Raw genomic sequence first — 27,320 nt, 5'->3', positions numbered from 1 at the left:
TTGCAGCATATACATATATCAAATAATTGTGTTGTACACCTGAAACTAATATATGTCAGTTATATCTCAATTTTTAGAAATGAGTGCTGAAATTATGTGACTGAACTTAGTTATAAGGTAGTCATTCAGATGGTCCTCAATGTATGCTTCTGTTAATTTTTTAGATAGACAGCAAAACAATATATTGTTTTAGAGCTTTCTTGCACCATCTGGAACATAACTATTTCCCCAGAGGTCTGTTAGTTTCAGAATGTCGGGGTAGTTTGTTGGAATGTGTATTATTATTCTTGAATATAAGTACCAGAAAACGAAGCTCAAGGTAGTTTGACCAGAAATTCTCTCTCTTAACTGAAAAGTTTTAGTAGGTAATTTTTCAGTTAACTGCTGAAAAATTTTAGTAGTTAATGGCTTAGGTGTTTAAATGGTATCATCAGAACTTGAATTTCTCCCTATCCTACCCTCTTTTTCTCTCCCCCATAATCTTATGGCTTTGCTATTCTCTTTATTGGCTTCTTTCTTAGTCTTTCTCCATATAGTGATTTCCATCACCATCAGGCTTATATCCTACCAGCTTATTATATGATTAACAGTTTTATTGAGCTGTAATTCACATAACATACAGTTCATCCATTTAAATGTACAATTCAACGATTTTACCACATTCACAGTGCTATGCAACCATCACCACAATCAATTTTAAAACATTTTCATCACCCAAAAAGAAATACCATACCCATTAGGAGTCACTCCCCATTTTCCCCCAATTCTCCCAGCCCTAAGAAACCACTACTTTACTTTTTGCCTTTATGGATTTTCCCTTTCTGAACATTTCATATAAATGAAATCATACACTATGTGGTCTTTTTGACTGGCTTCTTTCACTTAGTGTAATGTTCTCAGGTCCATCCATTAATTTTCTTTAGTATATATCAGTACTTCACTTCTTATTATGACAGTATTATTCCATTGTACAGGTAAGTATATCACATTTTGTTTCTCCATTAATTAATCAGGCTTGGGCTGTTTGCTTTTTTGCTAATATCAGTAATACTGCTATGAACTTCCTTCTATAAGTTTTTGTGTGGACATATGTTTTTGGCCCACTCTTGCCAGGAGTGGAAATTCTGGGTCATATGGTAACTTTATGTCTAAGTTTGTAAGGAACTGCCAAAGCGTTTTCCACAGTGTCTGCACCATTTTATATTCCTACCAGCAGTGCATGGTGGTTCCAATTTTCCTCTATCTTTACCAACTCTTGTGTGTCTTTTTGGTTACAACCACCCTAGTGGGTGTGAAATGGTATCTTTTAATTTTTTTAATATTTTGTGGTAAAATACACATACAACTTAATTTTTTTGTGTGTGCTTTTTAGGGCCTCCCTGTGGCATATGGAAGTTCCCAGGCTAGGGGTCCAATCAGAGCTACAGCTGCCAGCCTACACCACAGCCACGGCAATGCCGGATCCTTAACCCATTGAGCGAGGCCAGGGATTGATCGAACCCAAAGCCTCATGGATCCTAGTCAGGTTTGTTACTACTGAGCCACGACAGGAAGTCCACAACTTACTATTTTAACTATTTAAATCCACTAATGTTTTTAAATTTTTTTATGAAATTAACTCTTACAAGATAGTTGAATTCTAGATGTGTGAAAGCTTAAACAAAAATATGTAAATGGTCATAAAATAATTAATATATACAGTCTCCAAAAACTGAGTAGGTTGTGCTCTAAGAGGTCTTTGATTAGTCCGTTACTTGGAATTCTTATTTCCCCCATAGGGCCAGTGTATTAAATATGGGCATAGTATCTCGACCAGAATCAGTAGCTGAGGTGGAGAGTTCTTTTCTGCTTATTTTGGTGCCAACTCTAAGTTGCAGAACCTAGAGAGTCCTCTTTGGAGTTGCTATTATAAGAAATTTGAGATACTCCCTGCATATTTTGCTAGATATTCCATTTCTCTAACAGATGGCTTAATTTTCCATAGAATTCCTTGCCTTGCTACCAAAACTCTGAAGTGATGGCTTGAGAGTTTTTTGTGGTGGTAGTTTTGGGGGGCTCACTGGATAGCACATCTTTAGACTGCAGTTGTGGTTCTAATGGCATCTGAGAGTGTTTGTGACTGTACCAACTGAGGTTCCTTGGTGGCTGCTATCACCCTCAAAAGCTGTATCTGTAGTCAAAGGCAGTGTATGTGACTTGTTTATATAGACTACTTGTACACTTAGTACTTATTTAGGGTATTTGTACCAATATATATTTTATGTGATCATTTAATAAAAGGGTTGTACATGAGTTTCATAGGCCATCCACTTGTGACTTTAAAAATGTTCTATATTCTTGGAGTTCCCATTGTGGCACAGCGGAAATGAGTCCGACTAGTAACCATGAGGTTGCAGGTTTGATTCCTGGCTTCGTTCAGTGGATTAAGGATCTGGCATTGCCGTGGGCTGTGGAGTAGGTTACAGACACGGCTGTAGCTCCGATCTGACCCCTAGCCTGGGAACCTCCATATGCTGCCAGTGCGGCCCTAAAAAACAAATAAGTAAATAAATACATAAGTAAGTAAAATATTCTATATTCTTGGTAGCTGTAGGTCCTTAATGCTGAGCAAGAATTATCATGTATTTATCTACTGGACATACACATTACCTTAATTCTAGTTGAGGGACAGGCAATAACTATTCAAATAATTGAGTTCAGGTGTTTCAATAGCTAAACCTCAGAACCAGAGAAATTTACCTAAGTGCATAATTGACTAGAGATTCTTGTAATAGTAATTAAAATATTTATACCAGTAACTTCTAAAGTAGTTTTTTTCCTTTGGACTTATTCATTGTAAATGAGTTGGAGCTGGAAAAAGCAAGAAAGCTTGCTTTTGCTAATCTGTGGATGAAGACAAATGTGGAGACTCAGCTCTGCTTATCTTAATACTTTAGATTATTGATATCTAAGTTTTAACTTTTTCAAAATAACTGAAATAGTTTTTTAAGCATGTTTATCTTATATGTAAGAATGTGGTTATGTACATGAGAATTCAGAAAACAAATTCCTGTTTTAAAGAAAGCAATTTAAACGTTTTTGAAAATGTCTAATGTAACAGCTTTTTTAAAAGCCCAAAGAAACCTAGACATTAGGCTGTAAACTTCTGAAGGCAAGAACTGTGATTTATTCATCTTACTTCTTCCCTAGAACTGAACACGTTACATTTGGCACAGAGGGCAATAATTATTTTCAGTGAATTAATCTATGATAATATGTATCCAACTATTTTTCTGTTCCTTTCAGTTAGCATTGATAAGAAACAAAAAAGACCCTAAGCATGTCTTTGTGTTTTTTAATAACAGTTTATTTCTGAAGTGGAAGAATAACTAGCAGCTGAAGATTAATATTACTTAGTATTTTGGAATTCAGATTTACTAAAACATATTGCAGGGTGATTACTCATTTTTATAAAAGATGCCTTTCAAAAATTATTTGTAATTTAATAATTCATCAGATTTCTTGAAGTAATAAGTGCTTATTACATTCAGCATTTTACTTGCCAAATCTGCATTCATTCAGGAATGAATCAATTATGGAAAGTGGGTAGCATGTGTATATCAAACATATAAAACTCAAAAGGTAAGCTTTTTGTAGACAAAAGTATTTAATGTGTGTACATTTAATTTAACAAATCCACTCTAATAATAAGTATCTTTATTTTATAGGGCAGAAAAACTAAGACCTTGTCCAGAGTCCCATGGTGAGTATCTGGAGATTGAAATTAGACCCAAAGATTTCTGAACTCCAGGTATCATGTTTCAATATTTGGTGTTACTTAAAATGACTCATAAAATTGATTGATGTCATGTGTTAGTGCCTAGGTGACTCTGCAACTTGATGGACGACGACAACCCTTTTCAACCAAAAAGTAAGTATTGCTGCTGCCAATCATATTAGTGTATGAAGCTCCTGTACTGATAACCTTGCTTCATGAGAAAAGGTGAGCGGGACAAGGATGGGTACATTAAAACACACACCAAAAAAAATTTTTTTTTATTTTAAATTTATTAAAGTAATACATGCTCATAGTAAAAAAAGAACTCCAGGAGTTCCCATCATGGTTCAGCGGGTTATGAATATGACTAGTATCCATGAGGATGTAGGTTTGATCCCTGGCCTCACTCAGTGGGTTAAAGGATCCTGCATTGCTGTGAGCTGTGGTGTAAGTTGCAGACATGGCTCGGATCTGGCGTTGCTATGGTGTAGGCCGGCAACTGCAGCTCCAATTTGACCCCTAGTCTGGGAATGTCCATATGCTGCAGGTGCAGCCCTAAAAAGCAAACAAAAAAAATTTTAATATCAGTAAAGTAGAAATGAAGTGTTTCTTCCTCATTTCCAGGGATAACTACTATTACCACTTTGGTATCTGTAGTCACAAACTATTTTCTATGCATAGAGAAAAAAATTAATTATTTCTAAATAAGATCATACTACTTATGTTACTATGTGCCTTTCAAAAAATTTTACTCAACAGTCTATCTTGAATATATCAACACCCAGGTAAAAAGAACAAGGAAGACCTATGTCAGCACAGTATCGAGACCATGGTATTAATGTAGATATAAATGATTTTTTTTTTACTGTCACTATACATAGGACTCTCTCATTTTGTAAAACTTGGCATTGCCTGACTTTGCCTTGTGCCTTATCCCATGTGTAGAAGGAAATGCAAAGGAAGAAGTAAATGTGTTCCTTACTCCCAAGGAGTTTATTTTGGAGTTAGACGTGTACAATTAAGACACATTAAAAAACAGTGAACAGTTTGAGATCATATTTAGTGTATCTTGAACTACCTGGCATAGGGTGTCAATGTAGTAAGAGGTGAAAGAAAAACAGGAACTAATGGTTTATTGAGGAAGTTATAATTGAACTAAGACTTGGGAAGGAGCCAGGGAATTAATATTTTGTGAATGTTGCTTGAAGTTAGATACTTGGAGCTCCCTTCGTGGCTCAGTGGTTAATGAGTCCAACTAGGAGCCATGAGATTGCGGGTTCGATCCCTGGCCTTGCTCAGTGGGTTAAGGATTCGGTGTTGCCCTGAGCTGTGGTGTAGATCGCAGACACGGCTCAGATCCCGCGTTGCTGTGGCTCTGGTGTAGGCCGGTGGCTACAGCTCTGGTTGGACCCCTAGCCTGGGAACCTCCATATGCCATGGGAGCGGCCCTAGAAAAGGCAAAAAGACCAAAAAAAAAGAATGAAGTTAGATACTTCCTATAGCTTTTCCCTAATTCTACGTTACCATTTCTATTAGATAGATATTATACCCATATTAGAAATGAGGAAATAGATTCAAGTAATTTCTCTGGAGTTACATGGTTAGAAATGGTGCCGTGAAGATTTGAACGATTCAATTCGATGTCAGGTTCATGCTTTTTCTACTGTACTTGAATATGGACAGTATAAGGTAAGGAGGAAGGGTATTTTTTTTTTTAAATGAAAAAAGCGATACAAATGAGGGCTCTGAGTTACACAATAAAGATGGCCTTCTCAAGAATAAGCAAATGCTAAACTATAAATTAGACTTTCAGTCATTTCCCTTCAAGCATTCTGCATATATATTTTTAATGAAGATTTAGAAAAGAAAGAGGTCAGTTCATAAAATCGGTTACATTTGGGAGGGCGGGAAGGTTTTTTGTTTTGTTTTATCATAGGTTAACTACTAAATATTAAACAATATTATACTGAGGAATGATTTAACATACCTGTATAGAAAGGGAAACTAAACTTAGAAGATTTGTTAGAGAATAGCACTAATTAGTTAAAGTGTTTCTTTTGTATATCCTCCCCAAATCTCTGTTTCCACATAGTACCTTTTACTTTTGAGTCAAAAGAAGAAATGGCATTCTTTTAATCTAGCAAAATTACCTTTAGAAATTAAAAGGTAAATTTTAAATATCATTATCTAATTTAAAAAAAAAGATATCATTGTCTCATCTAGAACCCTGGAGTTATTGTTTTGTTTTGTTCTTATTGTTTTTAAGTTGTTCCCCCATCCACATCTCAGTTCATGTATCTTGCACCACTTGTATCCGTCCTTATTGCTATTACTTTAATTTGAGTGCTTTTTTTTAACAGTACATGCATAGTTTTAAAAAGACAAATAATTAGAAAGTAATAGGTTGCATACCCACAGATTCTTGAAGAGTGAGGGTTCAAGCAAGAGAAAGTATGCATGTTTGGCGCATATGTACTCATTTTTTTCAAGGCATCCACTTTCAATAGTTTAGCTGTGTTTCTAATAATTCAGTTATTTCTAAATTTTTTATGTCCTTATTACTGTCTCTTGAATCAGCAATTTTTGCCATTATCTAATGATATCTCCCATCAAAGAATATGAGGCTTTTAGTTTTCTTACACTTAATCCCCTCCCACATCTCTCACTGGAGTTATATCTCAATTTTTGGTTAAATCATATTTGATGTTTTTATTGTAATGACCATAATAAATATTGTTTGCTGATGATGTGCATATTATTATGATGGTAATAATATATAATGGACATATTTTCTTTTTCCTTTTTTTATATATCCAGCAATTTAAATATTTAAGTTTTTAAATTTTGCTTAATTTTATTATTAAACTCTATAGCCAAGTCTCCTCATACCCCTCTACAGCCTCTTAACTTGATTTTCTACATGGTAAAACTTGTTAGGTAATCTGACAATTTGTTTGTGGCGGGGGGGGCAGTCTCCTAGAGACATTCCTCCCGGGAGTGATGTTCTGCTCTACTCTGGCTGGTTTCCCTCTACACCTGTTGAACAGCTATTGCCCTGGGACTTTCCTTTGTCTTTGTATTGTGTTGAATGTCATGTTTCCTGCATTCTTTATCTTCCTTCTTAAGTCTTATATTTTGATGAGTTCTTCCTAAGGAAAAGAGGGTGAATGGGAGGTAAATTTTGTGTCATGTTACTGCTCTTTATTCTTGATGAAAGAATATGCAAGTTCATGGTTGATGGAAATCTTGTTTGGGTATAGAATTCTAAATTGAAAATTATTTTTACTATGACTTTTGAAAGCATTATTCTAACTTGCTTTCTCTTACTCACTCACTCGTTCACCCAGATTTGGGGGTTTTTTTTTTATCTCCAGCATTCTGAAATTTCATGATATGTTGCTCTATTGTAGGGCTTTTTCTTATTCATTATGCTAGGTGCTGGTAGGCCCTTTCAATCTTGAGATTTATGTCCTTTAAAACTAGGAATTGTTCTTGAATTTTTCCCCTTTTTTGGCCATGCCTGAGGCATGTAGAAGTTCCCTGGCCAAGGATCAAACACAAGCCACAGCAGCACCGGAGCTGTTGCAGTGACAACGCCAGATCCTTAACCCACTGAGCCACAGGGAAAGTCCTCTTGTATTTTTCCTTTGATTATATTCCCTGTCCTTTTTCTCTGTTCTTTTGCTGGGACTTTTATTATGTGAGTTGTACCTTTGAATTGATTTTCTAACAAATTTGTCTTCTTTGTTTAGTATAGGTATATTTTTTGTCTTTTAGTTCCACTTACAGGAAATTTACTCAATTTTGGCATCTGTTTTTCTTTACTGAATTTTGGCTTTTTTTTTTTTTTTTGCTTTTTAGAGCCGCACCTGCAGCATATGGAAGTTCCCAGGCTAAGGGTCTAATTGGAGCTGTTGCTGCCCGCCTACACCAGAGCCATAGCAACGCCAGATCCGAGCCACATCTGCGATCTGCACCACAGCTCACAGCAACACCAGATTCTTAAACCACTGAGCGAGGCCAGGGCCAGGGATCGAACCCACGACCTCATGGTTCCTAGTCAAATTCGTTTCTGATGCGCCACAACGGGAACTCCTGTTGTTTATAATATCTTTTGATCTGTTTTGTTGCCTTAGTCTTTCACATTGGAGATTTTAGTCATATTTCTGGTGCTCATTGGTTGTCCATCCATATTTAAGAATGAAGTACTAAAATGCTTCCTAGTAGCTCTGTGTGATTGGTTAGCACTTGTACGATGATGGTATTCACAGTGTGTTCTTTAGTTTCTTCAAGTAGGAAATGTTTAATCTGCTCTGGGATGGAATAAGCCTGACTTAATTATCCTATTCTTATTTCAGCACCTCATCCCTGTTTTGCCCTGTCCCTGGTATCCCTGCATCTGGTTCACTTTTTCTAGTATGTCTCCCAACTGATGTTTCTTGTTCTCAGTTTATCTCCCTTTTGTTAATACAGAAGTTTGTACGGAGTTTTCAGATAATATTTAGGTACAGTACTTTTCATGCATATAATCATATTCTAGTTATAAAACTGAAACTCAAGAGTTCCCCATCATGGCACAGTGGGAACAAATCCAACTAGGAACCATGAGGTTGCGGATTCAATCCCTGGCCTTGCTCAGTGGGTTAAGGATCCAGCATTGCTGTGAGCTGTAGTATAGGTCACAGATGCAGCTCGGACCTGGCGTTGCTGTGGCTCTGGCGTAGGCCAGCGGCTACAGCTCCGATTAGACCCCTTGCCTGGGCACCTCCATATGCCGAAGGTGTGGCCCTAGAAAAGACCAAAAAAAAAAAAAAAGAAAACTGAAACTCACTTGTATTGGATTTTATTCTTCCTAAAATTTATTGGCCACTGTAAATAACTACTGTCATCCATTATCTATCCAGCTAGCTTAATTTTATTAATTTGTATCTTAGATTGAGTTCTGAGTTTCATACTTTTTATTATCATGTACTACAAATATCAGTTCAGTAATTGCTATTAGGATTGTTAAGGTACATTTTAAATATCATACTATGTATTGCAAAAAAAGTATTTGAAAAATAAGGTTTGATTCTCTCATTTTTAAAATTAGGTAATTCCAAAATGGCAGAACTGTTCATGGAGTGTGAAGAAGAAGAGCTGGAACCATGGCAGAAGAAAGTAGAAGAAATTCAGGATGAAGACGATGATGAGCTGATCTTTGTTGGAGAGATATCAAGTTCAAAACCAGCCATTTCAAGTAAGCATTTACTTTCATTGAAGCAAAATTTATTATCAGATGTTGTTTCTAATGGAAAAACTTAGGGCTGTCTTATATGTCCTTGTTACTCTGGAGGTGTGAGAGAGGGAGCATAGATGTCAGTAAAAATTTTGTGAGAATCAGAGAGAGGGTATGGTTGGTATTGAGTAAGGAGGTGTGAGAGGTTACAATATCATATGAGAGAAAAGGAAAATATTAACCAAGTTAAAGATTAAGATTACCTAACAGCCTTGTAGGCCTTTTGAGATTGGAAATTTTAATTTTATTGGAGCCAAGTTGCCTGTTTGCCTGCTCATTCGTTAATTTTTTTTTCTTCCTTAAGTCCAAATGTACCTAGAAAAGAAAGTGTTGGAATGCTTTGCTTTAAAATATCAGACTAAATAAGTTTGTGTTACTCTCTGATGGTACTTCTTACATCCAGGTAACTGTCTCATCAGTGCCATCTTGATTCATGGCTACAGAATGAAAAGGCACTGATCTGTGTACCATCACGGGCTTGGGCTGTAGCATCTGGCCACACCCACCTTCTAGCAACTCCTAATTATATTCACGAAGAATATACAGTGGCCCGATCTTCAGCCCCTGTACTGATGATGCAGGCCGTCAACACACTTAATCCTCATGGCTTTCCAGCAGAACTTGTCCAGTACGTTTGCAGATTTCTCTTAGAGTAATTAGACTTGACATTTTTATAATGTTAAAGTGAAGATATTAATGATACTTGCTAAATTCTCCATTAAGAAATGTTAAATTCAGAGGAACAACATACTGAGTTTCAGTGGAGAAAGTGAAACACTCCTACTTCCTATGAAGAAACAGATTCTTTCTCATTATATTTACTTTTGTTAAGCCAGGAGAATTTACCAAAGAATGTAGCCAGCATACCAGTGTTTCCTTACTACTATGGCAGTGCATGATAATGTTATCTAGAGAAAAGTTTTTAATTTTCTAAAAGCCTAGTTCTTGCTTCTCTCGACCGTAGACTTGGAATAGCACTTATATTCAGTTTTATCAAAGATACAATAATTTAGCTTAATTCTCGGTATCATTTCTGTGGCAAATTGAGAGATGCTAAATGGAGTGCCTCTTCAATGAAGTAGGAGTGTTGGCATATTTGCTGGTAGAGGAACAGAATATTACATTCTCTTAATTATTGTTTTCTAGTCACTGATTATTTTTATACTGAAATATTACCATATTTCAAAATTATTTAAGTCAGTTAAAGCATGGCAATTCACACTGGATTTACATCAATTACAGATCACTAGTACTCAACTAGAATAATGTGTATTAGTTTTAAGTGATTCTATCAAAAAGAAAATTTCGGTTAAATTTCTTTTCTAAATTAACTCAGAACTTAAATTATTCTATTAATACTTTATGTGTGAGCCATAAAATATTTTAGCATATGGAAGATTAGCTAAATATTTATAAAGAGCTACTATAAGAGGGGGAATAAAATTTGTGTTTGATACACCGCAGTCAACCAAAAAATACTATGAGTAGCTCTTTAATGGCTTAAGTAAATACTTATCTTGAATTTCTAAATGAAAACAATACCAAGTTGTTTGAATGAGCAGATTTTTCTCCTAGAAGACTTCTATAGTGCTTAGTCATAGAGCACTGCATATAATAAAACAACCCTACTTTTGTGTGACCCTTTAATTTATAGAATTACTTTATGATATCTGGTTCTTTTCTACTTGGAAAAAAGGAATATTTTTGATGGTTTTGGGATTTTTTTTTCTGCTTTGTACCTTCTTCTGATTAGGTAAATTTTAAGTAAATCTCCACTCTTCCATATTTTCATTTGACTCCTTAATAATCTAGAAGTTATGGACTCACATGGGTATAAGAGTGAGCAATCTTAAACTGATCCAGAAGGTCCTATCAGGCTCAAATTGACCTTTGGTTTGGCAGTGGATATGAGATAGTTTTGCAAACTCTAGGTTCAGTTTAGTCTGCAGTCTCTGATAGTATCCCTTTCTGAAGTCAAGAGTAATGGTACAGATAATCTATCAGCTAGCCCATAAGGAAATTTCCAGGCTTTTTAGGGGTGTCAGTGTGGCATGGAGATTGGGGGAGGGGTTGATTTCCAGTCACAGTAATCCAAGTCTATATACAACCCTGTGATCATTAAGAGAAAGGAGTATACTTCAATTACTGGTTTTATATGGATGGATATATTTTTGGAAAGTTTTTTCTATTAATATATATTTCATTCAAATAAGAAATTTTAAAATAAATATAATTTTTATAGCTATTTTGAACAGAGGTAATCCCAGCTCATCTTCAAAGGGAATAAAGAATGAGACAGTCAGTCAAGGTATAGTATTATTGTATTATTTTAATTTTAAAGTGATATATTTTGACAAAAGTGATTGTGTAGAAAAATAATCAATATTTATGTAATTTTGAAATACAGGTGTCACTGATGCATTCAAGCCTTCAAGTCAGCACTACAAAGACCCAGCATCAAGTCCAGTGGCTGCTTTGCCTAGATTTCATCCTGAATCCAAATCTTCACATAGCTCTGATATTGTTCAGAACGTGTCTAAACCTGTAAGTGTTTCTAAAACTACACTATTAGCTCAGGGACACATTGGATATTATAATGCCCAGTTAGGATTGTGGGCTGTCATAGCTAGTCAACATCCCAGTAGAAACATAATCACTATCAGAAAACATCACCATCTTTATGATAGCTCACCCAATACCCAAAATAATAGCTGCAGGAACTAACTATCCAACCTGTCAATAAATCAGGTAATATACTTAAATTGAATAGGTGTAATATTGAAAGATATGCTATCTGAAGGTGAGGAAAAAGTATAATCAATAAAGAATTGCATAATAGCAAAATTCTTAAGATAGTAAACTGAACTAGGTAGTCTTAATTGGGAAGATTTTTTTCCCCAAGGTCATTGTTGCTGTTTATCTTAAAAACATGCTTTCACGGTTTAGTTTTTTAAACTTTTAACAAAAATGATAGATAATAGTAACATTTAACATTTTTCAGGCTGTTAATATGGGTAAGTCTTAGTTCTAAATGCTATGTGTAAATTTATCTCTTTTAATTCTTATGACTTCCCTATGAGGTAAGTGCAATTATTCCCCCCATTTTATAGTTGAGGAAACTGAGGCTCAGAGAGTCTAAATAATTCACTCAAGGCCATATGGCTGATAAATGATGGGTCTGGGATTTCAATCCAGGGTCAGCCCAGAGTTTTTAAAATGTACACATACACAGATCCATACATACACTTAAGTATATGCTTTTAAAAATAGAAGCATTGTCTTAGAGCAGTGGTGTATTCCACAGATCACTGAAGTTCCCCTGAGACTCTTTCAAAGGTCTATGAGGTCAAAACCATTGTCATAGTAACACTAAGACATTTGCCCTTTTCACTCTGTCAACATTTGCACCAGTGCTACAAAGGCAGTGGACAGTGAAACTGCTGGTGCCTTAATATGAATCAAGGCAGGGGCACCAAACTGTACTGGTGGTTTTTGTATTGATGACCACCAAATACACACAGTAGAAAAATTTCACTTTCATTTAAGAATATCCTTAGTGTTCCCATCGTGGCTCAGCAGTTAACGAACCTGACTAGCATCCACGAGGACATGGGTTCGATCCATGGCCTCACTCAATGGGTTAAGGATCCAGCATTGCCATGAGCCTTAGTGCAGGCCGCAGACACGGCTCAGACCCCATGTCGCTGTGGCTCTGGCGTAGGCCAGCGGCTGGAGCTCCGATTTGACCCCTAGCCTGGGAACCTCCATATGCCAAGGGTGCAGCCCTAAAAAGACAAAAAAAAAAAAAATCCTTGAAGAAGTAATAAATTCTTTCTAATTTCATTAACTCTCAACCCTTAAATACACTTTTTTTTTGTCTTTTGTCTTTTTAGGACCACATTTGTGGCATATGGAGGTTCCCAGGCTAGGGGTCGAATCAGAGCTACTGCAGCCAGCCTACACCACAGCCACAGATCCAAGCCAATTCTGATGTACACCACAGCTCACAGCAAAGCCAGATCCTTAACCCACTGAGCCAGGCCAGGGATCGAACCCACAACCTCATGGTTCCTAGTCGGATTCATTTCTGCTGTGCCATGATGGGAACTCCAGCACTTTTTTTTTTATATTCTGTGTGATGAAATAAATAGTATGCATAAAGCGTTTTTGTTTCTGCAATATGAAATTTTTCTTTTCTTTTTTTTGTCTTTTTTTTTTTTTTTTTTTTTTTTTGCTATTTCTTGGGGCGCTCCCGCGGCATATGGAGGTTCCCAGGCTAGGGGTTGAATCGGAGCCGCAGCCACCGGCCTACGCCAGAGCCACAGCAACACGGGATCCGAGCCGCGTCTGCAACCTACACCACAGCTCAGGGCAACGCTGGATTGTTAACCCACTGAACAAGGGCAGGGACCGAACCCGCAACCTCATAGTTCCTAGTCGGATTCGTTAACCACTGCGCCACGACGGGAACTCCATGAAATTTTTGTTGAGGAAAAGCACTTATGGTATTGAATTGTAAGCAGAGCTAGCTGGGTTTTTTAAAAATAGAATGCGATTTTTATTTGAAAGAATGGCTGACAGAGCACCATGAAGTAATTATTTATTGCCACATAACAATAGTACCACAAACCTAGCAGCTTAAAGCAATATACACTTATTATTTCATGGCTTCTATGAGTCAGGAGTCAGAGTATGGCTCATCTGGGTCCTCTGCTGGGTTAGGCTACAATCAAGTGTCAGGAAGAGCAGTAATATCATTTAATAATACTGCTTCCAAGCTCACAAGGTTGTTGGCAGTATCTAGTTCTTTGTGCGGTGTCAGACTGAAGGCATCAGTTTCTTGCTGCTGTCAGCATCCTTAGTTCCTTGCTCTGCAGGCCTTCCTGGCATGACTTGGTTGCTTCATCAAAACCAGCAAGGGAAAGATGGCTGTGTAGCACAATCATGTACATCCCATCACTTTTGCCATATTCTCTTGGTTGGAAGCAATCACAGGTCCCACCCACACTCAAGGGGAACTTATACAAGTGTAACTATCAGGAGGAAATCATGGGGCTCACCTTTAGAGTCTGCCTGCCATACACAGTTTTTCAGTACTCAGGCAAAGTATGCCTGTCATGGAAGAAGACTGGAAAGCTGATATTATTCTTGTCAATAAAATTTGAGCTTTCAAGCAAGAAAAAAAATTCAATTTTGGAAAACTTATATCTGCATCCTGAAACTGTTATCAATAATAGTATAAACCCTGGACTAGTAGTCTGAGAAACCTGGATTGAAAATAGGAGACTTGGATGCTGATTCTGTCTTTGTTCCTAAGTAGGGCATTATCACAACCTCTGTGGGCCTCACTTTCTTCATTTCTAAAATGAGAACGTTTACCCAGACCACTGGCTCCCAAACTTGGATCCTCTAAGTATCTATGGGCTGTTTTTAATGTTTTTTAAAAACTTAATAGGTGTGTGTGAAGATTGAAGGCTATCAGAAATGCAAAAATTATTTGATTTTAGCTGGAATCAGATTAACTTATAGTTTTCTCACACTATAATAAGCTGTTTGGTATTTAGGAAAAACTAAAGGAAACATCATTATTTAAATGCAGATAGATGAATACCATTCCTGTGTTGAACCCAGGGAGGAAGAATAATAAGGGGAGGTATCTTTCATGTTAGAAAAGCTAGAAACTAGACCTCATCCAAACTCAGAAATTTTTGTGTCTGTGGGCATGATTGTTTAATCTAAGTTCCTCAATCAGGTTCCCAATCCTAGGGAGCTTTTTAAAGAGATTTTTGTCAATTGGTCTAGGGTGAGGCCTGGACATAATAGAAAAAAAAAAAAAAAAAACAGAGTTCCCATTGCAGCTCAGTGGTAATGAACCCAATTCGTATCCACGAGGACAGGGGTTTGATCCCTGGCTCCACTCAGTGGGTTAAGGATCGGGTTTTGCCAGGAGCTTCAGTGTAGGTCACAGACATAGCTTGGATCTGGCATGGCTGTGGCTGTGGTGTAGGCCAGCAGCTGTAGCTCCAATTCAACCCCTAGCCTGGGAACTTCCACATGCCACGAGTGTGGCCCTAAAAAGCAAAAAAAAAAACCCAAAACCACAAACAAATGAACAAACCAAAAACAAAGAAAAACAAAAACACCTCTCCAGGCGATTCTAATATGCAGCCACAGTTGAGGACAACAGATATATGTTTTCAAATGAATTGAGAATCTTATGTAAGGGAATTTTCTCTGAAATTTTAGAACTTTTTCATTGTCTTTAACCTCAGTAACTCTTTAGGGTAGGCAAGGAGATAATGTTATCCCTTTTAAAGTAACTGTGATATAACTTAAGACTCAGGCTTTGTAATAAGACCAACCTGGGTTCTAATTTCAGCTTCATCATCAATAACAAGCTGGGTTGTAATGGGAATCTAACTTAACCATCCTTAACTTTAGTTTACCTATTTATAAAATGGAAGATCATATTAGGTCCTCATTAGTACTGTGAAAACTACCTAATGTAATAAATGCAGCACAGATCTCCCTTTTACATAGGATTATGCCCTGATAAACCCATCATAGGTTGAAAATATCCTAAGTCAAAAATACATTTAATACACTTAACCTACCAAACATTGTTATGTAGCTTAGAACACTAAACACACTCAGAACACTTCCATTAGCGTACAGTTGGGCAAAACACAAAGCCTGTTTTATAATAAAATGTTGAATCTTCTCATGTAATTTATTGAATACTATAGAAAGTAAAAACAGAATGGTTGTGAGTATATTGGTTGTTTACCCTCGTGATCCTGTGGCTGACTGGGAGCTGTGGCTCACTGCCCACTACCCAGTATGGAACCATATATCGCTAGCCTCAGAAAAGATCAAAATTTGAAGTACGATTTCTACTGAATGTGTATTGCTTTCACAATGCTGTAAATCTGGGACCATCTGCCTCTTGTGAAAGAGGCAAGTACATTTTAAATAGGCAATAATTGGTGGCTATTATTTTAGTTGCAAAGGTGAATCTCAAAAGTGATTTGCCCAAGGTTCCATAGTTAAATAAATAAACAGGTCTTCCAGATCCCACTCTATCACCTTTTGTACCTTCCCATTGTATTTGATATCTTTCTGAGCTATTTTATGAGATATTTAAAAACCCAATTGCAGAATTATGTTAACAAATTTTTCATTTAATAGTGTATCTGCAAAAATAGTGTATCTGCTGAACCCTTCGTGGTGGTTATCAAAACTGACTAGTATCCACGAGGATTTGGGTTCGATCCCTAGCCTCGCTCAGTGGATTAAGGATCCGACGTTGCCATGATCTGTGGTGTAGGTCACAGACACGGCTCAGATCCCATGTTGCTATGGCTGTGGCTGTGGCTGCGGCGTAGGCCAGCAGCTGGAGCTCCAGTTTGACCCCTAGCCTGGGAACTTCCATATGCAGCAGGTGCGGCCCTAAAAAAGCAAACAGAAAAAGTGTATCTGCTCTATGAAATAGTGGTACTTAATTGACCAGAGTTATCACCTAGGAAAAGATTTAACAAAGTATTAACTTTATTTGGAGGAACTTCTGTATAAGAACTATTTTGGGAATTGCTAGGGAATATTTTCCATTTTTAAGTGCAAATATTTGGAGAAAATATTTACGTTGTAGTAAGATTGTGCTTGGTTGCAGTAAGTCATATAGCTATTATTGATTTTATAAATGTTAAGGCTCAAATGCAGAAATCTGCCTGTTATGCCTCAAATTCTAGGAATGGAATGGTTTGTGTCACTTCGATATCTGTCTCCATAACTTCTTAACAAGTCTGTGTCAACAGAAAACTTAGTAGCAAAGTAAAATTCTTAATACCCGATTGTCTCTCAACTTGTAAGCACAAAACACGCAAGCAAGATCCTTATATTCCCATGATAAAGGTAATATGTATGGGGTTTGGTGCGGGGGGGTGGGTGGGTTGAAAAGAAACAGAAGAGAATTTTGTTTTCTACAGGTGGTTAGTGTGGTACATAGAGTGTATCAATCAGGACTATATTTTATACACAGATATCTGTTTCTCTTTTTTCACTGAACTTTATATTGGGAACATTTCTCTTTATCATTGGTTATTTCTCAAAACCATAATGTTGCATGAGAGTCTATAATTTAGTTAACCATTCTGCCATTGTTGGGCATACAGGTTTTTAATTTTTGCTATTAGAAATCATTCTCTATTAAATATTTTCTTTAGCATAAATTCTTGGAAATGGAATATTTAGAATAATTGGATCAAAGGATATGAACTTTTTCAAGCCCTTGATAGATAGAAACTACCAAAATTTTCTTGTAAAAAAGTTGTACCAGAATATAACCTCCAGGAGTTCCCTGGTGGCTCAGCAGGTTAAGGATCCAGTGTTGTCACTGCTGAGGCTTGGGTCGCTGTTGTGACAAGGATTCAATCCCTGGCTTGGGAACTTCTGCATGCTGCAGGGACAACAACCCCCCCGCCAAAAAATATATATATATATAAAACCTATACATTGCTAGCAATATTATCATTATTTTTAAATTTTATCTATTTAAAATTAATTTTACATTTCTAGAAAAGTTACAGAAACAATCCAGAAAGTTTTCATATACCCTTTACCCAATAGATGCTAACTTTGATAGCTAGTAATAATTATCTTTATGTTTTATAGCTTATTAGTAATTGAATTATTAAGGTTATCTTTATAGTATTGACCTACAGTTAAATTTACCTTTATAAAACTTTATAAAACAAAATAATTACAACTTTACAGGATTTTACAAAAAATTCATCACAAGATGAATCGGATGATTCTTCAGATTCACTGTTCGACTTGACCCAGGATACAATACCACTGTCCCAAGATGGATCAACAATTTATATAGAAGGTTTGGTTTAGTATTTTACAAATGTAATAAAAAGGGACCTGATGAATATACATATGCATTGAATTTCTATTTTGAAGCCCAGATCTTCATGTTACATTTTTCATATGTGATAAAATGGAAGCTAATCACTCCTCTATGCCTTTCTTGAGTGATTTTATATAAAATTGTATTTAATGGTAGAATACTTTTATTATATTCTTTGAGCGCCATCCACTGAAAAATCTTAATTTCTGTGAGTCAGGGAAGTTCTCTGATAACCTAATGTTATGGGGTTTTTAAAAGTATTATTTGGAAGGCCATTAGCATGAGGAAAAAAGTACATGGTTATAGTTAATGTCTTAATAGACTAGAGTCTTTCTATCCAAATGAATGTTGTAGACATGATAGCTAAATGTGATTATGGAATAGTATTATAAAATAGCAGGACTGAAGAAATACTGATTTGCACATAGTAAGTACTCAGCCATTGAAGGAATGGTGAAAATTTCCTGTTAAAGAAGAATTACAATTCTTTGACTGAATACCATAACAAAGTTATTCACTAATCTGAAATAAATAAAATAGTATGCCATGAAGGAGGTTTTTTTAAGTGAGGTTGATTTACAGTGTTGTGCCAATTTCTGCTATATAGCAAAGTGACCCAGGCATACATAAATACATTCTTTTCCTCATATCTAGTCAAAGAATTGCCTATAATCAAAGTGATCACTGTTTCTGTATTAGCAAATTTGAGAGAGTTCACTTAATGGAGAAAGGTACACAGAAATTTTTGTGAGTGTTTAAGTTGTTTACTAACAAATAAGTATATATTTACCAAATCAAAAAGAAATGTATAGTAATAGTGTACCAAAAATATTTTCCCTTGATAATACTTGGTTTGGTATTTCCCTAATCTAGGTGTCACTTATCTAATTATTAAAATAGCTAAGGACCAATATAAATGATAAAATATATGTCTGAAATTTGATTTTACAAAACACACAATGTTTATTCATAGAAAAAAATCTAAAATCTTTTTTTGTTTGTTTTTTTAGGGCTGCACCCACAGCATGTGGAGGCTCCCAGGCTAGGGGTCGAATCAGAGCTGCAGCTGCCAGCCACAGCCACAGCAACGCCTGATCAGAGCTGCATCTGTGACCTACACCACAGCTCACTACAACACCAGATACTTAACCCACTGAGCGAGGCCAGGGATCGAACCCACCTCCTCATGCATACAGTCGGGTTCGTTACCCCTGAGCCACAATGGGAACTCCAAATCTAAATTCTTGAAGCTTCTGCTCTCTCTCTCTCTCTAAGGTGTTAAACTCTAGAGAGTGAAACTTTGCCCTGATGGTAAACAGGGTTATACTTGATTAGGAAGATACAGGCTTGAGCCTCTGTTCTAAATATTTTTTTATAGCCTGTATTGTCACCTAACCTCTTTACACCTCAATTTTCTCATATTATTAAAATAGTTTTTTTTTCACATGATGCATTTTTTTTCTCCAGACCTGAAATCAGCCATTTAGCTATATAATTTTGATTCTTGCTCTCCTTATCTCAGGACTTTTTTGAGACTCCAATGAGATAAGTGAGAAGTGACAAATGCATTAAAACTTTAAAGGACTTGACATTGTTAGAATGGTAATTATGAATGATAATATGTACTGTGTTCAGAAGCATAATTAGTGGATTCCTTTCAAGGATAATCATTGCCTCTTAGAGAAGTCTGGATCTGAACTTGATTTTGAAGAATGTGAATAGAAGTTTTCTTTTTTTTTTTCTTCTTATGGCTACACCCATGGCATATGGAAGTTCCTGGGCTGGGGCTTGACTCCGAGCCACGCTGTAGCTGCAGCAGCCCCAGATCCTTTAACACACTGCTCCCATGGGGGTTTGGGATGGAAATGCTATAAAATTTGCTTGTGATGATCGTTGTACAACTATAAATGTAATAAAATTCATTGAGTAATACCAAAAAAAACACTGCACCCAGCCAGTGACTGGGGCAACCCGAGCCACTGCAGTCAGATTCTTAACTCACTATGCCACAGCGGGAACTCCAAGAATAGGATTTTTATTGGCACTGTTGGGGAGGGAACAGCACAAGCTAAAGGCAACAGGGGTAATAAGTTAAAGAATCAGAATTTAAAACAGTTGAGATCAGAGTGATTTTATTTAAATTGGAGATTTTTTCATTCTTTAAAAAATTATATATAAAACAGCCTATTAGATAACCAGTTGCCTAGTCCAAAATGCCAGCACTCATTTTTTGTTCAGTTAACCTAAGCATATGAGAGGAATGTTAGTCTGATTACACAGAAATCAGTCCCAAGTGCCTTCAGTATAGCTGTCAGTAATCATGCTTGAAGATGGAAAAAAAAAATCATTACTCTGTTATCTCAAAGGATGGAACACGGGTTTGACAGAGGAGCCCGCTAATGCAATGTTCTTATTTTCCTGGCATACGTCCATTCTGCTTCTCCTATTAATATACTGTTGGGAGCATTAAAATATGTGCAGTTTTAGAATCTTTATCACAAAGTACAGTTGCATCTTGTTTTCAAAAGGGACTTTTTCTGAGTTTGCTTATAGACTTTTTCTGAGTTTGGTAAATAGCCCCACCTCTCTTGCAAATGCCCTGAATTACATAATTCTTTAGCCTTTAAGGTGATGGTCTTCAGACTCAAAACTATTCTTAACATGAAATCTCTATTCAAACCAAATTTTATGTAAAAGTCTAATTTTTTAAAAAAGGTAAAAAGAGAATTTTTTCTTTGATATGCCCACTGAATTAAACTAAACCATTAGGCTCAGGGGAACATAGTTTTGAAAGCCATCATACTAACTCCAAGTTTTCGTGTGAACGAGTGAGGTATTGTCATTCAAGATATTCAAGATTAGTTGTTTCTGGGAGTTCCCTTCGTGGCATAGTGGTTAACAAACCCCACTAGGATCCACGAAGATGTGGGTTTGATCCCTGACCTAGCTCATTGGTTTAAGGATCCAGCGTTGCTGTGAGCTGTGGTGTAGGTCACAGACATGGCTCAGATCCCGTGTTGCTTGTGGCTGTGGCGTAGGCTGGCAGCTACAGCTTGGATTAGACCCCTAGCCTGGGAACCTCCGTATGCCGTGGGTGGTGCCCTAAAAAGAAAAAAAAAGTTGTTTCTACCTTGCACATTGGAATTAAACAGATAATTTAAACTATCCATCAGGTTGTTAAGTGGAAAAAGAACCAACTCAGTTTTCCATTAAATATTTTAAGATATTTTTTAGTATCTTATGCAGTTTCTATATTTCTTTATTTGAAAGCATCTTGAGAATTTTCTTGCTTAAAAAGTTTATTTCATGAATTGTTCAAGTCGTGTAGTCCATAATAGCTGGTTTATGCAATTTATTTCTACCTATAGATCATATAAAGTTTAGTCATTCTTTATTGCCACTTGTATGATATAATAATTCAATTATATTACCTTTAATTTATCTCCAAAGTATTTTTCCTTAATTTTAAATGTAAGGCCATTTTAATAGCATTTGTAAGCAGTATTCTGTACTAAAGCAATTTCAAATATCTTTCCCACTATTTTAATCATTGTAGGTCTAGATGAAACTCTGCCTATAATAAAACGTTCTTCTATTTCTAAAGTAAACAGTGTTAATCCAAAAAAGCCAAAGACCGGCGAAAGTGTTTCTGAAATAAAACCTTGTTCTTCATTGTCTTTAATTAACTTTCCTTCAGTGACATCCTCCCATGTTATGCTGTCAAAAGGTAAATATGAATCTGGTCTATAAAAAAGAAATTGTATTATTTATACATGAATTTCAGAAATTGTGATTAATTTTAAAACTGTTATTACTGCTTGTGTTTAAGGTTTAAAAAAGAAGAATTTGAGTCATAAAAGTCCTTAATTTATTTTAGGTACAAATGCCTCATCAACTCCCCCTAAAACTGGAACACCTTTTCTAAGATCTTGTCCAAAGTGCAATGTTCAGTTCAATCTTTTGGATCCTTTGAAATATCACATGAAGGTAAAACTTTTTCAAATTTAGATTTTTAAAAATATTCACAAATCTCTGAAAATACAATAAATGCTATTATGTCCAGATATTTAGAGACATCTTCTAAGTGTTATTTTTATGTAACTTAAGTAAACATTGATATTCATAATGATTATGAGATTTTTAAATCCTTCCCAATCATTAAATTTTAAAAATCAAGTTTACATATACCATAGTATATGCATGTTATATTTTAACGTTTAATGAAATAACGTATTAATCATGATATTTTATTAACTAGGTTATGCCATTCTTCGAACTTCTTGTATAGTTGCTATAAGTTAATTCTATCATTATATTGGTATAAGAAACTCTTGAAATTAGGTTTTAGGTAATTTTCAAAGTACTAACAAAATATTTTCAAATATTTTAGTAGATATTACAGTGTCCTGTGTGTCTGTGGAAAGATAGTCTGTAATTTTTTTTTTTTTTGTATACCTAGTGTAAATGGCAGGAAGGGGGAAAGGAGGCAAGAAAAAAGGCAATGTAAGAATATATGCAGGAAAAAGGGATGAGAAGAATGCAAAACAAAGAAAGCCATTTAGGAAATTTTAGTGCTATTTTGAAGATCAGCAATTTCTTCACTGAAATTCAGCATTTTACCAAAAAGAAAATGAGTCTTGGAGTTCCCATTGTGGCTCAGTGGTTAATGAACCCTACTAGTATCCATGAGGATGCGGGTTCAATCCCTGGCCTTGTTCAGTGGGTTAAGGATCTGGTGTTGCTGTGAGCTGTTGTGTAGGTCACAGATGAGACTCAGATCTGGTGTTGCTTTGGCTGTGGCGTAGGCTGGCTCCTGCAGCTCTGATTCAACCCCTAGCCTGGGAACCTCCATGTGCCACGGGTGCGGCCCTAAAAAGACAAAAAAAAAAAAAAAAAAAGAAGAAGCCTCTTTATCTTGGGCAAAATTATATTTGATCTGTCACTATTTCCACCTCCCAGTGTGTGACTCCTGTTAAGTGGTCTTTGGGCTTTGGTTTTAAAAATAAGATGTAGGGGAGTTCCCGTCGTGGCGCAGCGGTTAACGAATCCGACTAGGAACCATGAGGTTGTTGCTTCGGTCCCTGCCCTTGCTCAGTGGGTTAACGATCCGGCGTTGCCGTGAGCTGTGGTGTAGGTTGCAGACGCGGCTCGGATCCTGCGTTGCTGTGGCTCTGGCGTAGGCCAGTGGCTACAGCTCCAATTTGACCCCTAGCCTGGGAACCTCCATATGCCGCGGGAGCGGCCCAAAGAAATAGCAAAAAGACAAAAAAATAAATAAATAAATAAAAGTAAGAAGTAACTTCTACAAGTGCTTTAAGGTCTCCTATTTATGTAATATTTAGAGATACTTGATGTTCTTTTTGTTGTTGGTGGTGGTGGTGGTGGTGGTGTTGCTATTTCTTGGGCCGCTCCCGCGGCATATGGAGGTTCCCAGGCTAGGGGTTGAATCAGAGCTGTAGCCACCGGCCTACGCCAGAGCCACAACAACGCGGGATCCGAGACGCGTCTGCAACCTACACCACAGCTCAGGGCAACGCCGGATCGTTAACCCACTGAGCAAGGGCAGGGACTGAACCCGCAACCTCATGGTTCTTAGTCGGATTCGTTAACCACTGCGCCACGACGGGAACTCCTGATGTTCTTATATTTTGCATCATAGATGGAGAAAAGACTGAGCTTGTTAGTTATCTTTATTTAATTTGGGGGTAATATAGTCACATGATTCAAAAAGTATAAGAAGGTTACAGTGAAAAATCTCACCACTGTCTTCTGTTTGCCTGGTTCCCAATACAACTCACAAAGGAAATTCTTTTTATTAATTTGTTTTGTATTCTCTTTGACTTTCTGCATATAGAGGCACACATGAATGTTATTTTCCATCTATTAATATGCACAAAGCATAGCATATTATATATCCTTCTGCACCTGGACAAAGTGGCAAACATTCTCTAAAATGTAGCTTTTATTTATTGATTGTGATTAAAACCATGAGAGACTATCTTTCCACATGAGCTGGCCCTTATTATAAACACAGAATCATTTTTTGGTATCTACTTTTTAAAAGAACTATAACCAAGGCTTATACTTTTTTCTCCTTCAGCGTTGTTGTCCAGACATGGCAAATGCATTTTTGGAAATGATTAAAGTAGAACTTTCAAGTACTGAAAATAAAAATAAGACTGGTGCAGAGAAAGGAAAATTGATTATGTTAGTTAGTGACTTTTACTATGGAAGACATGAAGGAGCTGCTGATGATGAACAGAAGACTTACACAACCTTTAAATGCTTCAGTTGCTTGAAAGTTCTTAAAAATAATATTAGGTATGTAAAAACTAATTTCTATTTATGTTTGAAAATTGGGATGCTACGGATGCAAGTATCGTATTTCTTTGTCTGTGCCATCCTGGATAAGCGATTTTAATTCTTTCTACTAAGAATAAAGACAGATTTTCATGTTGAAAAACTTTTGTCCTTTCTTGTATTTTTTAGGAGTTTGACACTTGGATTCATTTAGTTGTAGATCTTTCAGATAGCTTAAGAAAGGACAAAACTTATTTTAACCGAGGTAAAAACCACTTTTCTTTGTATTTGTCATTGAACTAGGAATTTCCATGAGATATTTTTATTTTTAGCTGCTTCTGAATCTTACTTTTCCTATCACAAAAACAACCTCTTTATCCAATTTGACCTCCTCCATATTTGTCTTATTTAATGCTCTAATTTTACCTTGCAGAGAAGGTGATTTTTTTCACCTTCTTTAGAGAAGTACCAGTTCTATGAAATATATATTTAATTTTATAATTCAACACAGTTTCTTTTTTTTTTTTGTCTTTTTAGGGCCACACTGAGGCATATGGAGCTTCCCAGGCTAGGGGTCAAATCACAGCTACAGCTGCCAGCCTACACCACAGCCGCAGCAATTCGGGATCCAAGCTGCATCTGCAACCTATACCCCAGCTCACGGCGACGCCCGATCATTGACCCACTGAGCAAGGCCAGGTATCAAACCCTTGTCCTCATGGATACTAGTCAGATTCTTTTACACTGAGCCACGATGGGAACTCCATCAATACATTTTCAAGTAATGTTTTAATTCTCAATGGAATTTGAACATTTATACATGTATGCTTTAACTTTTAGGAACTTGTACTTTTCGGTCTTTGAGTTACATGACATATATCTATCATCCTAAGTGAGAAAGTAACAAAACAAAGTAACAAGATATATTAATTCTTATTTTTTAATTGGCTATATAGCCTGACATTGTTTTTCCAACACTGTATTATAGAAAAATTTCAAATAGTCAACAAAGTTGAAAAATTTTTATAGTGAACATCTTTGTATATTTACCACCTCAATTCTACCATTAGCATTTTACTGTATGTTTGCATTACCACATATCTATTCGTCCATAGACCCATCTGATCTTTTTATACTTTTCAGAGTAAATTGCAGACATCAGTGCACTTCCTTTAGGTGAGATATATATGTATATATGTCTGTACCTGTATTGTGACACACACATGCATATAAACTTTTAAAAATATTTCCCCTTGGGGATTTTCCATTGTGGCTCAGCGGGTTATGAACCCTACTAGTATCCATGAGGATGCAGGTTCGATCCCAGGCTTTGCTCAGTAGGTTAAGGATCCGGTGTTGCCGTGAGCTGTGGTGTAGGTTGCATATGCGGCTCCAATCCTGTGTTGCCGTGGCTGTGGTGTGATGTAGGCTGGCAGCCGCAGCTCTGATTCAACCCCCTAACATGGAAACTTCCATATGCTGCAGGTGTGACCCTAAAAAACAAAACAAAAAAAATTATTTACCCTTGAAAACCGTCATTTGTAACTAGCATTCTTAAACATTCTATAGGTAGGTCATTTCTAAGCCCAGCATTTATTTTATTTTCTGGTGAATTCTTGGGTCCAAAGTGAAGTACATAGGAAAAACACTGAAATATACTGTAATATAAGCCTAAGACAAAAAAAAAAAAGCCTAAAGCAATTATGAATGCTGCATTTATGTTAGCACTTACAGTTTTCAAAGATCTTTCACATACATTATTCACATGTTTTCACAATTCTTTACCTCCATTTATCAAGCCCTAGCAGTCATCAGTTGCTATTGGTCCCAGTAGCTTAACTGAAGAGAAATTATGCTTTGAGATGTATCACTGAAACAGTGTCACTACAGAAGTCTGTGACCTCCTTCCATATTATCATTCTTATAGTACAGTACATCAGAAAATAATGTCAGTAAATTTGGTAAAATGCATAGAAAAGTGGTTCACTGGTTAAGTTCCTTGTTAAATAATATGCATATGATATTAGAAGTTCTTTCAGCATTAGCTTTTTTACTTTTCTTTAAGATTATCCCATTTAATATTAAATTTGAAATTTTCTTTTTTTTTTCTTTTCAAAAGACTAGCTGGCTGCAGATTTCTAGATTGTCAGAATATCTGGAAATTTTAAAATAACCATATTTTGTAATAGCTGGGAATGGAATTTTGTGGCATTTTTAACATACTGTTTAGTAACTGAAACCAAAACAGTAAACACTGAATAACCAAAGACATTATCTGTGTTAACATCTTACCTTAATGGTAAAAACTAGGATGGCAAATTGATGGTTTTAAAGGATGGTTGCAGCTAATAGCTCAAGGTTTCTCCTCTCTGCCCTGTCAACATATTCTAGGATTTTTTTTCCTATATTGAGTGTCACCAAAACCAGCTAGGGCTATTTTATTCCATAAATAGCTTTTTGAGGGATTTTCTTTTTTTCACATCTCTGTCTACTGATTTGAGAAGTCTGAGCTGCTGATGGAGGCAGGGTAATAATTGAGTGATAGTTTTTTGATTAACAGATTATTTTATACAAATAGATTTTACTAAAGTTGTAAACTGAAAGGTTAATGGCTCATGACCTTTATATGTAAATATTTGGGCAAGACTAGGATTTTTAAATATATTTTAATAGAGATGATGTTAAAATGAAAGGAAGAAAAAAGATATTTCAAAGTATACCATAAGCAGTTTGAAAGAGAAGTGGCGTTTTGGAGGTGTATAGAGATAAATGTTAAAACCTCCATAATGATCACTGTCTAGGTTGTTGACATTATTACTTCATTTCAAGATTATTTCCTTTAGGGACTCACAGTGAATAGCTCTTTATATTTGACCCAGACTTAAAATTGTTATTTCAATCAAATCACTTTATGTTGAAATTCAGTAAAAGATTTCAGTAAGCCCTTTGAAATAGATATGCCTGTCTATATTGTACTCTCTGCCATTGAAGGTCATAGTTCCTTCTCCTAAGAAGCCTTTTAGGGAATCTGACATAGCAGCATGTAGAACTAAAAATGGACAGTGCTACAAAGG

At 36.2% G+C, this 27,320-nt stretch overlaps 1 protein-coding gene across 8 annotated transcripts in view; it reads left to right on the top strand.

Moving 5' to 3' along the window:
- Positions 1–27,320, top strand: part of ZNF280C (zinc finger protein 280C) — a 59,645-nt gene that overhangs the window by 6,729 nt on the left and 25,596 nt on the right. The window contains exons 2-10 of one of the 8 annotated variants that reach the window (XM_047764962.1): positions 3,708–3,742; positions 3,864–3,910; positions 8,850–8,996; positions 11,278–11,343; positions 11,443–11,579; positions 17,808–17,922; positions 21,503–21,673; positions 21,824–21,933; positions 24,047–24,267. In XM_047764962.1, the coding sequence (XP_047620918.1) occupies positions 3,880–3,910; positions 8,850–8,996; positions 11,278–11,343; positions 11,443–11,579; positions 17,808–17,922; positions 21,503–21,673; positions 21,824–21,933; positions 24,047–24,267 (998 nt within the window). In that variant the 5' untranslated portion in view covers positions 3,708–3,742; positions 3,864–3,879. Of the gene's footprint in view, positions 1–3,707; positions 3,743–3,856; positions 3,911–8,115; positions 8,174–8,203; positions 8,263–8,849; positions 8,997–11,277; positions 11,344–11,442; positions 11,580–16,824; positions 16,947–17,807; positions 17,923–21,502; positions 21,674–21,823; positions 21,934–24,046; positions 24,268–27,320 lie in introns of those variants that run through there. The other 7 variants (XM_047764964.1, XM_047764961.1, XM_047764968.1 and 4 more) reach the window with 7 other exon arrangements.

Source organism: Phacochoerus africanus, chromosome X (genome assembly GCF_016906955.1).
Source record: "Phacochoerus africanus isolate WHEZ1 chromosome X, ROS_Pafr_v1, whole genome shotgun sequence".
Classification (NCBI taxonomy): domain Eukaryota; kingdom Metazoa; phylum Chordata; class Mammalia; order Artiodactyla; family Suidae; genus Phacochoerus; species Phacochoerus africanus.
Note: the sequence above shows the minus strand (reverse complement) of the source record. Positions and strands in the feature narration are given on the sequence as shown.